General features: G+C 48.5%; 1 protein-coding gene across 1 annotated transcript; it reads right to left on the bottom strand.

Moving 5' to 3' along the window:
* Positions 1-480: 480 nt before the first annotated feature.
* Positions 481-10,472, bottom strand: LOC135455541 (serine/threonine-protein kinase PAK 1-like; the record flags this gene model as incomplete). The annotated part of the gene is made up of 8 exons (XM_064728871.1): positions 481-586; positions 1,959-2,096; positions 3,439-3,635; positions 4,037-4,136; positions 4,838-4,955; positions 5,621-5,733; positions 9,734-10,066; positions 10,338-10,472. Coding segments are annotated over 8 exons (1,227 nt in total), but the record flags the coding sequence as incomplete, so codon positions are not given.
* Between the last annotated feature and the right edge of the window lie 1,583 nt (positions 10,473-12,055).

Genomic DNA, 12,055 nt, shown 5'->3' with positions numbered 1-12,055 from the left:
GAATGATATGAAGTCCCCTCCTCACTTATGAAACCATACGAAAGAAGCCATATGTGTGACTTAGCGCCAATAAAAAACAATTGTTAATTCAGAAGGAAATGTTGAATTTTCTGAAGGGGTCAGAAGGAGGAGAATCTTCCAAGTGAGTTGATGTTTCAGAAACTTTATTAATTACAACTCTAATCTATAATTCTATGCTACAAATCTCTTTAGCAACCCTACTCTACAATCCTACTCTAAATTGGTAACAGAGATAGCATCTTGACATGATTGCTATGTTCTCATCTCCTAGGGTTAGGTTAGGGTTACGCTTAGGCTTCGGCTTAGGCTTATGCTTAGGCTTAGGTTTAGGTTTGGGTTTAGGCTTAGGCTTGGGCTTAGGTTAAGACTTAGGCTTAGGCTTAGGGTTGGGTTTAGGGTAAGGGTTAGAGATAGGGATATGGTTAGGGATTGGGTTTGGGTTAGCATTTAAGGCTAGGCTTAGGTTTTAGGTTTAGGGTTTAGGGTTAGGGTTATTAGTCTTCTTCACTGACTTGATGAGTTGTGCCAGGATGAATGGTGGCTTGGCTGAAGTTACAAATGGATGCTGTCCACCGGAAAAAAAAATACAACAAAGAACAGTGAACCATTACTTTCCAAGCTCATTGCTTTAGGGACTCAATCAGGATACATCAAGTTCCTGGAAAGACCCAGAAAGAGGAGCAATGGGACCATCTGCTCCCCACTCATCCCCAATGTGCAAGACCTTGCCATCACAGGCAAACCTGGCCCAGAATCCCACTCATCTATTTATTGTGATGTCTTCATCATGCTGGGATTTTTGCCCTGCCAGTGCTCTAGAAATGGCGCTTTCTGTCCCTGGGTTATCTTCCTTTCAGGAAACTCCAATGACTCACATAGGCCCCTGCCTTTGAAAGACAGGCACTGCGCTGATTCCCACAGGGACAGAAAGCAGTGTCTGCCTTTCCATGCCCTGCCCCTCGTGTGTTGGATGGCACCTTCCTTCCCAGCAGGGCCAGCCCAGTGGCACTGGGCCCTGCAGTTCCCTCTCTGCCACACAGCCTGGCAGGAACCCTGGCACAGTTCCCATCTGCTTGGGCGTGCCAGGCAGCAGATGGGGCTGGGACAAGTCCCTCCCATCTGTCCCTGTTTGCGTGGCAGAAACCTCTAAGGGTGGGCTGGGGGGCACAAACCAGGGCCCCTCAGAGGCTCACAGTGAGCCCCCCACAGCCCCTCCTGCCCACAGCCAAATCTCTGACCCCTAGGCTGGGACTGGCTTCCATGGACTCCTCCACCACCATTTCATGTCTCTGTACCCTGCATTGCTCTACTTCAATACTTTTGCCATTAGATAAAACTGAACACTCCACCAAATCACAAAAGAGGGCAACAGAATTAGTCAGAGGACAGAGCACCTCTCCTGTCTGGAAATGCAGAGGGAGCTGGAGTTATTCAGTTTTGTGAAGAACAGGCCCTAGGGAGACTTTATTGCCACTGTCCAAGACTTCAGAGTGGCTTTGAAGAAAGTGGGGGACATCTTTTTAAACAGGGCCAGTTACAATAGGATGTGGACAAATATTTTTAAACACAAAGGGCATCTAATCAGAGTAGGTCTAAGGAAGAACTTGTTTACTTGGAGCATGGTGCCACCCTGGCACACCTTGCTCCAAGAGCTTGTAGGTGCCCCATCCCTGCAACCATTCCGGCTCCGGTGGCAAAGGGCTCTGAGCAACCTGATCTCTTTAAAGATGTCCCTGCTCATTGCAGGACACTTGCACCAGAGGACATTTACAGGGCCCTGCCAGCCCAGCCCAGTCTAGGATTCCTCACTGTTTTCATTTGAAGAGCAGCAAGAGTGGAGGTGAGGAGGAAGGGGGCTCATCTGCTGCCTTGGACTTGAGTGGAGGAGGAGCCCATCCCTCAGAGCCTGTTTCACCTGCAGCCCCTTCACATTTTACCTGCAGGAGCTCCTTGGCAGACCAGCGCCGCTCCTCGTCTGTCTGCAGGCAGCAGCTCAGGAAGTCACGCAGCAAAGCCGAGAGGAGCTTGGGCTGCCGCAGCTGTGGAGTCCCTACTGTGGCTATCAGGTGTGTAGCCTGGAGAAAAAGGAAATACCAGGCTCCACCTCCTGCTTTCACATCTCTAAGGCTCTCCCAGATCCCTTTGTTTAACCTCTGTTCTTCAGTGGCACTTTCTGCCCTGGCACAGACCCAGAGATGACTTTCCTTTACCAACCAAAAAACCCAAACCCCAATGCAACCGCAGCTTTTCCACCATCCTGCAGATCTTGCCTTGGCAGCTGATTTCATTGCCTGACCTAGTTAGTGGGAACTACATCAGCAAAAGGACATTTGCATCTCTGAGGATTCATGCCAGCTTGAGATGGTTTTTGGAAGAGGGACTTTGCTATACTAACTAATTTCAAGGGTTAGTACATGAAAGGCATCTCTGCAGTGCTTGTTGGTCCTTTAAGCGCACGTGCCCTAGAACAAAACTCATCAAGCTTTTTGTGCTGTTCTTGAAAACAATGGGAATTGGAAGAAAAGAAAGGAAATCCATCAGTTAATACCCAGGTAGGGAAACAAACATTTACAATCTCCTCTTCAACACAGACACATTAAGATGCCTGCACAAATGTATTGGGATGAAAATGCCTGCTTGGGCACACAGGAGCCACCTGCAGCTCTGTCTCTCAGCAGTCTGAAAATTTCAGCTTCCCATTTTTGCAGCAAAAGAAAAATTGTCTAGGTCAGAAGAAGGAGAGGTTCCATCCCTATGGCCACCCTCTAGTCATTTGGCTGCTCAAGTCAATGCATAAATGGTAGGCCCATCCCAGAAAGTGCCAGGAAACAAATAGGAGGTTTTGGCAGGCTCTCCGCATCACCAGGCTCTGGCTTGGTGATGTGCAGAATGTTGCTTGGGCTAGGAGAGAAACAGGGTCACTGAGTGTTTCAGCAGCACTGCACAAGAAGCAGAAGTGACTCTGTGCATTACACCCTCATGCCCATGTTTCCCAGTGAGAAGAAACTGCACACGGGGTTAGGTTCCTCTCTAAAGACCACGGTTTTAGAAACTTTGTTGGGTTTCCTTCCTTCATTTCTGGAAAGATAACAACAGTTTTAAGATGCTTTTTTCCTGATATTAAGGCCATCTACACAGACAAAAGAACTGGAACCACTAACCCAAATGAAAGTGTTGCCTGAGAACACTTTGTTTGTTTGGAGTTTGTTTGGAGTTTGTTTGCATGTGGTAAGGCTTGATTTTCCCCACTGATGCAACCAAAACTACAGCAGATGCTGATGTGTTGCAGGGACATTTTTAGTAGGGGACCTTGGTGGAAGTAGTTCCAGCAGATGGCAATGGGATTCTGTCCAGTGGCACACAGGACATGGGACAGGTGAGAAAGACAGTGGGATCAAGTGAGTATTTGCTCCTTACCGTGCCTGAACTTTCGCTCAAGTAAGGAGGTTCTTGTTCTATCATTTCAATTCCCACAATTCCAAAAGACCATATGTCCACTTTGGGGCCATATGGTTGACCTGTCACCACTTCAGGCGCCATCCACCAAGGAGTCCCGGTTAGCGAGCAGCGTTTGCTCTGCTCAGGGGTGAGCTGCGTAGCGAGGCCAAAATCGGCTGAGGAGAAAACAAAATACTGATTTTATCTGAATTCTGTGCAATTAGGAAAGCAAGCAAAGGAATTCCCCAGTCGAAGATTGAAAATGTGCTGTTGAATCTCCTGGCATTGGTGTCTTTAAAAATCCCCCCATTTTTTACACTGCCTCTAGCAGTGGCTTTTGTTCTTTGGAAACTTTAGACTTGTAACTCCCTCCCTCTGGAAGGGACACACACAGAGCAAGGCCACTCTTGACTGCTTGTGGCTCCTTCTACCTCTGTGCACGTTGCAACTGTGCCCTCAGCTCGCAGCAGGGGTCCCTGCACTGCCACCAGCACCATTTTTGGGGAGCTGGCAGTCACTCCAAGCAGCCCCACACCCACATCCCTGGAATGCTGCACCTGACCAAGAATATACTGACCCAGCTTGACAGAGCCGTCAGTTTTGAGAAGGATGTTGTCACTCTTCACGTCTCGATGGATCACATCATTGGAATGAAGAAAATCCAGTCCTTGCAGGCACTGAGGGAGAAAACAGAAACCGAAGGGCAAAAATGAGTGATGTAATTTCATCACACAAGAAAGGAAACAAAGAATATAAAAGATTCCCTCTCCAGGGGAATGGGAAGTAATGGCAGAACAGTAATGGCCACTGGGAGGAAGAGCTTGCTGCTCCAACACCTGCAGAGCAGGACCTTTCTGAGGAAAGGCACGTCAGCTTTTGAAAGAGCAACAGCACCTGCTGTTGTAGGCTGTCCCCTGCCAACCAGCCAGGATGACTCCTGCTGCAGTGCATGTGCTCAGAAGCAAAGAGCATTCTGGCTGCACTCCTATCCTTTTTAGCTGAGGACTGAGAGAAACGAGTCTCTCTCTTTTTTCTTTGCTGTTTGTTTCAAATCCTGCCACCAGCACCTTTGCTTTTACAGGCAAGGAATGCAGTGAAGACAGACTCCAGGCAAACATTTAGAGAGGCAAGATGGAGAACAGCAAATACAAATACAAGAGACAGAGCGAGAATATAACAGCAGGAGATAAGAGTACTGGCACTGAGTACAGGGAGTGCAGGGACACTGGCAGGCCTTTCACTTGAGACGCTTTTACTTGCCCATAGCATAGCAGCAACACAGAAACAAAGCTTGGCACAGGAAACCTCTCCTGTTCTGAGCCCCTGTTTCCCAGACAATGCTGTCCAAGCCCTTGGAAACACGGCAGAGATTGCTGACCTCCCGACTGATGGCTGCCATCTCATCTTCAGACAGGCAGGTCTGGCTGACGATATCGCTCAGGACACCTCCATCCATGTACTCTATAACCAGCAAGAGTTCCTCGCCCAGAAGGTAGCTGAAAGAAGGAAACAAGGGGGTAGAGATGAACATGCATGGCTACGTTGATTTTTTGCTTCCAGGTTTCTTATTTCTAGATGCCTTTGTGACAAGGACAGAATCAAAGGAATAGATATTCCCTCTTGGCTGTGCATTGTTTGCAATCTGTGCAGTCTCAGGGAGAAAGACACATCTGTGAAAAAGGAGATGTCTTAGATGGGCAGCAAATGAAAAGTGCAGTTTAGAAACAGCCCAGATAAAAAACATTTCAGGCATGGTGTTTCTGGAAATAAGCACCTAGTCTTCCTGGCATGCATAGCAATGGCAGGGAGGGACAACAATCCAAGGGAAATCCACTTTAGGATGGTTCATCTGCAGTTAAGAAACTTTAAAAAATCAATCCCAAATAAATGTGGAGGCAGTGAACTTTGAGGCTATTGAGTTAGAAAGATACAGCTGATCCAGGTATTGAATAATTTTGGAGTAATTATCAAACTAGGTGTGCCAGGGAAGACCCATGCAGACAAGATGCACTCTCTTCTCATCCATTGGAGATGAGTAGAGAAATATGAATAAATAAAAATTAACAGCTTTACTTGCTGCCACTGACCAAAGTGGGTTTTTAACCTCTCCTGTTTGCAATATGTAAACACACATCCATGGGATAAGACCATGTCCTCTCACCTGTCCAAATAATTCACAACATTGGGACTCCTATATCTCTTCATGATCATTATTTCATTAAAGGTTAGCTCCTTCCTCCTCACTCCTTGAAGATTTATTTTTTTTATTGCCACCTAAAATGACATTGAAAATCAGTAACTTGGGAGGTTGGTGGCACGAGACCACAAGGCACATGGAGTGAGTGATTTTGCAATGACGCAGATGAGCTGTGCCAAACTGCTTTGTGATTAGGCACTGCAGTAATCAGGAACTGACATTCCAAGAGCCCATTTCTCTTCTCCCTTGGGTACCAGTTACAGGACACGTGGGGCCACTGACATTTTGCCTTGACCACTTGGTAACAGCGGTGTCTCAACTATCACCCACAAACCTCTGACCGCACTCTCTGCTGCTTTGTTTGGGACTCAGAAGAAGTAATCCATGCCTTGATACTCTGTGGATACATCTTGTGATATGGGCAGGGCTTAGGGCTTCCAGGGAAGCCTTGCAGGTCTCTCCCTGTGTGCAGTTCCCAAGTGCAGCACTGCAGCTGGCTAAGGAACTACCAGTAACTTTCAGATGGATTTGCTGGCAGCCAGAAATTAGAATTCAGGACTCTGAAGCTGTAGCCCCAAAGAACAGTGAGGTGCTTGAAGGAAACACCTGTGTTTTAGCAATGGAGAGCGAGCGAGCGTGTCCTTCTCTGAAAGGAACCGCTGCCCTCCGTGCCTTCCTTCCAGCAGCTGAGGAGGACAAAGTCCCAAATGTGTTCTGTGGGCTGGCACCAGTCTGTGCTTCTTGTGCCTTTTCAGCACAGCTCTGCCCAAAGCTCCAGCCACAGCTCACACCAGAGGGGAAAGCCTTCGAGTGCAGCAGAGCCTGCAGGGGCTGTTGACATTTACCTCTCCTCCTGTGGAAGTATCGAGGGCTCTATAAACATCTCCAAACGTCCTAGAAACAAAACAGAAGCAGAGAAAGGAGAAGCCATTTAGATCTTGCAGTGAAAGCCAGCCCACACAGGAGATCTCTGCTGGAAGTGTCAAAACCTGCGGGATGCAGGAGGGCTCTGCCCAGAAGGCAGATGATGCATTTTTCTCTCAAGTGCATGGGCACTGGGCCTGTTCCTGAAGCACTGGGGTTCAATTTCTAAAGGGAGGTTAGTCTTTCGTCTTGGGTTTCACTGTCTAAATGGTGTGGTTCCTATCCTGACCACAGAGTGTTTCCTTCTTCAAATCAGGGGAAAGAATTGTTCCTGGGAACTGTTATCTCACAGCTTTGATAGGGCGTAGGTTGCCCTTTCAGGCAAGCAAGTTTCTTCTCTTTTCATTAGTGTGCCAGTATGATTTTGAGACATACAAAAAATGCTAAAGAAGTTAACACAGAGCTGTCCCACACTTGAGAGACAAGGAGACCTTCCAGGTCCTGTTCCTTGATGCAGGCATGACCTCAGTAACAAGGCGTCTCTGACAATACCTTCTGAGCCCACTCACAAATTCTGAGCAGCACTGAGAGATGGGACAATCTAGCCCCAGTGTGTGAACATCTTTGCAGCTGGCCTGACTTCACACTGGATAGACATTCCACCCCAAAAATACCTGGCCCATGGTTGTACAGGAGTAACTGCTGTTGGACTCACCCGCTGCCAATATATTTCAGATGCGCGTATTTCACCAGGGGATTTTCAGTGGGGTTCACCATTCTCCCTGAGGGAAACAAAATGCAAGATGCTGACTTTAAAGCAGAGATCCCAGCTTCCAGAAGAGACAAAAGGTAGCCCCAGCGCCTGGAGCTCTGAGCCCTTTGTGGTTGTCTCGGTAACAATGACCACAACCAGGCAGACAGCTCTGCAGCACAAATGGCCAGCAGAGAGACTGATTTGTACAGTCTTTTGAAGAGTTCTCTTGACAGGAAACAAAGCACAGGGACATGCAATCCCAGGAGAGGAAGACATCTTCACCACCTTTCAGCAGTTTGCCAAAGGAATGCCTTCCCATTTGTAAACCAGAGCAGCTCAAGCTGTAACTGATCCTGACGGGCCTTTCAGCATCAGGACCCTGACCTGTTTACGAGAAGGCTGAGCTCAAAGATGCCCCTCTCCCAGCTAAGGAAGGCTCCAGCCTCTGCAGTCCCTCCAGCCCTCAGGGGCAGGGCAGCGACCACAACAAGGCTGGCAATGCCCAAGCATGAGCACAGACAGGCACTGATGGGAAGAAGCCAGAGTGAGCCTGAGCCCCGGACAAGCTGTTGCCCCCATTCAGGACACAACAGGATGGGCTTTGAGATCAGCCACACCGAGGGGTGGATCAGTGCCCTTTTTGTCCCAACAGGTGATGGTAGACACAGAATCCACTGGGCTCTGGTCTCAGCCCCACCAGGTCTTATCTGAGAGCACAGCACTGGCAGCTGTTACGGGCAAGAAGCAGATTCATTGGGTTGTGCTGCAGAATCACAAAGGGCTTGATGTGTTTTCCTCGAGACTGATCTCAGCAGGGCTTGGGCCAATGGGTAGGATTGTAACAGTCATGGGAAAGAGTGGGAATCGGGTATGGAAAAGTGCCATGGATCTGAGGAATATACCATGGCTGGGCTGGAGGCTCTCTCCTGAGAAATGCCTGCAGTACAGTTTTATCTGATCACACCACTTGGATGTGTCTCCTGGGCACATCTTGATAAGCATAAAACTAGAAGATTAAATAAAGGTTGTTATCAAAGTATATGTTTTTTCTTTGGGGGCACATGGAAAATACCTTGTGCTCTCTATTTGTCATGTAACCTGATGTTCTTTCAAAGTAGTTCTTATTGACAAAAAGATAGCATTCTTTTATTGATAAAAGTATAGAATTCTCATGAAAATAAACTGCAGATGTAGTAGTGGTAACAGTAAGAGTCATAAAAATGACATCAGTAAGACGTGGGGTAGAAGGGCTCCTTCAGGATGGAGAAAAACACAACAAAAAACCCCCACCAAAAATGAACAACACAAAAGCAATGCCACCCCCCCCCAAAAAAAAAAAAACCAAAAAAAAAAAACCCAACCCAAAAGACAAAACTCCAAAGCCAGTCCATTTCTGTGAAGTTTTTTTGCTCTGATGACTGGTTGGAAGTCAAGACTCTAAGGAGAATTTAGGAAGCTAAAAATTCTGTTCAGTTTGGCCACCAGCACACAGGACTTGCCTAGATCATTTGCTAGGTCACAGCCTTCTGCAGATCCAAGGACAATCCCTGCTTCAGCCTTTAGCAGAGAGGGAAGCTCAGGCAAAGCCAAGCCAGTCCCAGGTGCCCTCAGAGGCAGCAGGAACACCCAGAGCGCTCTCGCTGCCTCGGAGCACAGCATTGCCTCTGGGGAGTCCTAAATGGCCCTGTGACACCAAACTCAGGAGGAGCATTTGGTACAGCTCTGCTGATACCTGCCCACAACACACTGTCCCTCAGATAAGAAACACCCCAGACGTACCCAGCAGCTCCAGGTACTTCTCCTCAGTCTCCTGTTCCCAGGATCTGCCCAAGCCTGAGTTCCCAGGTTTCACAGAAGGGCTTTCTCGAGGTGATGCTGCTGCGGCAGCAGGTTCAGAGCCCATGATGTGCTGGACCTGGAGCACTTCTGGTGGGCACTGCTCCTGTACCTCACTCCTAGCTTGGGGTCCTTCATTGCCAGACATTGGCTGGAAGTCTTCGCAGGCTGCCCGGTGAGATGTCAACACTTGCACCTCAAGTCAAACAGAACAAAGCAGTCAGACACTACAGCTTGTCCCTGTCAGCCAGGAGTCATCGACTGTGAGGAAAGGCAAAGAACAGATTGACAGGGGATACAACAACTTGTTTCAATCCTCCATTAGGGTCACCAAGTTCCACTGTAAAAACACCTCAAGAAAAAAGGAGAGCAGGAACAGGCCAGCAGGAATCAATTTGGATGACTGCTGGCCAAAAGGCCAAAGGACAAGTTTCACTGTCCAGGGCAGCAGTTGAGATTCAGCACACCAGGAAATGTCCTTCAGAGTGACTGTGATACACACACTGCAGGAGCATGACACTCAGAGGCATCACCCCACTCCCTGCTGCTCTGCACTGGAAAGGCAAGAAGGGCAGAAACCACCAGATTGGTGACTGCAGTGGCTGCATCCCTCTTTCACTCACTTGGTTTTGCAGAGACTGACGGAAGCAATTGAGTTTCTCTCTGATGATTTTCATTTCTTCCTCCAGCCGCTTATGCCTTGCCTTGATCATACTGTGAGCTGTCTGAAGCTCTGCATCCAGCTGTTCCTTCATGTTCTCTAATAAACAAAAGAGAGGACATTTCATGAGTGGAGTGGCTGCCACTCTTTCATTCACCTGGTTTTGTTGATCACCCCTCTGCTGATGGAGATTCTCCTCTTGAATTCTTCCCATGTCTTCCTTGTTCTTTCTCTTCACTGCCATGATGGCACTCTGAGCTTCGGGCAGCTCTGCTTGTGGCTCTGCCTTGATGTTCTGTACACACAAAAGCAGAGTAAGGGACTGGGAGCTGCCACCAGGCTCAGCTTTTTCCTCTTGAAGCCTCCAAATCACATTTATTCAGCCATTTCTTTTTGGTTCCCTCCCCACATCAGCCTCCATTGCAAACCTCCTGTCCCAGAGCTGATCTCTGCAGATTGCAAGGCTCTGTGCTTTCTGTGGGACTCCTGGCCTCCTCAGTCCCAACAGCTCCGGTTTATGCCCCTCTTCCTGCCCTTCCCTCTGTGCCCTGGCCAGTCAGGCTTACCTGGCCATTCTCCTGTGGCTCTTCCACCTGCTGCCTCAGCTGCTCTTCCTGCCCTCGGGCAGGGAACAGCTCTCCCTGAGTCTGGCATGGCAGCTCAGATGAAGCAGTGTGGTCCTGCTCTTTCTCTAGAAGCACCTGCACAGAGCAAGAGAAGATGGGTTTCAACTTCCCACATGCCCTTTGTGGGCCAAGACTCAAAGGCTGCTGGGCTCACACGTTCCCAAAGCACTGTGCTGCTGCTCTCCTGGGTCGTTCTCTGCCCGAGGGGAGGCACAGATTCCAAAGTGCCCCTGGCCCTACAATCGGGGCCACCTGGGACTGAAGCTCCAACAGCCTCTCAGGCAGCTGACAGGGAAAGGGTGGCATTTCTCAAGGGTCTGGTGAGGGCCTCTCTCTGCTTCTGCCATGTCCTGTTTGTCTTTCAGTAGTGACTGACACCCCGCCCTGTCCCACAGCTCCATCCTGGCTCTGCAGGGGCTTCCTGGGTGAGCTCACTCCTTGTGAGAGACACTTCTGGAGTTCACCTTCTCTTCAGGCCTGCACCAGCATTCCTCCTTCCTGACATCCACACTCTTGTTAGAAAACTGGGTCATTCAGGAGATAAGGATGCATGCAAAGATCTCTGATGGAGGTCACAGAGCCTCTGTGGCCACCTCAGTATATGGAGGAGGACCAAGGTGTTTCTTCTCCCTCTTTTGTCAACAGAGAATTCTGACCAGCAGTAACAGAGTTTCTCATAAGGCCCCATTAACGAATGCACTTATACAGCCCTGGGGATGCCAGTGAAGGAAACCATGTGTCATGTATGGCATGGCATGTATGACCAGAGTCACCAAACACCACCTAAACATGGAATTGTTCCACCTCTCTAGGAGAGGCAGAAGTTTAAAGAATTAATTGACTGGAGACTTCAGGGCACAAAAGGCTGGAGGAGGAAAACAGCACTGAGGGGAAAAAACCACCATCTCTGGAGGGGGAAATGTCTCTGCCTACTCAGAATGGGTCAAGGTAACATGTCTCCAATCCTCTCCAGAAAGGGATGATTTTGGTGACTTTTGCGCCTCCAATTGCCTTGGACCAGAGCCAGGAAGATTCAATTATGTAAATGTCACATAATTAGACAGATAGATAGATAGACAGATCGATAGATAGACAGATCGATAGATAGGCAGACAGATCTTATTACTGAAATCTCCCTTTACTGTCCTCTCTGTTGCTACAGACATCAAAATTTGGTAGCCAGTGCCCCACTCAGATACAATCCTGAACTTGCTCTCCTGTTGCTTCAGTAACCCACACTCTTGGGGAATCTGGAGCATGTAGGTCCTTATGGATTGCAATCAGACCCAGAGCATTTCTGGGAACTGCACTCTTTGTGCATCTGTGCTTGGGCAAGTTCTTCTCATGGACTTGACCACACTGATGGTGCTGAAGTGGCTGGAATCAGAAATGCAGCCCAGCCCCTCCCAGCTCCTCTAATCTCTGAACACCAGCTGGAATGCAAGGGCATTGATTTCCTGCTCAATTCCCAAACACAACACACACTGATTCCCTGGGCTGCCAAAAGACACGGGAGCCGTTAACCTGAAAGTGATGTGTTTCTGCCAGTGCTGGAAAAGGGCAGGAAAGATTGAGAAAAAGCTCCCTGGAGAAGGAGAAATTACACAAGGCTTCTCCTTCTAGCAAACAAACAAACAAACAAATAAACAAACAAAATA

This window comes from Zonotrichia leucophrys, chromosome 18, assembly GCF_028769735.1.
Source record: "Zonotrichia leucophrys gambelii isolate GWCS_2022_RI chromosome 18, RI_Zleu_2.0, whole genome shotgun sequence".
In the NCBI taxonomy this organism is placed as follows: domain Eukaryota; kingdom Metazoa; phylum Chordata; class Aves; order Passeriformes; family Passerellidae; genus Zonotrichia; species Zonotrichia leucophrys.
This window is presented reverse-complemented; position numbering and strand designations above follow the sequence as displayed.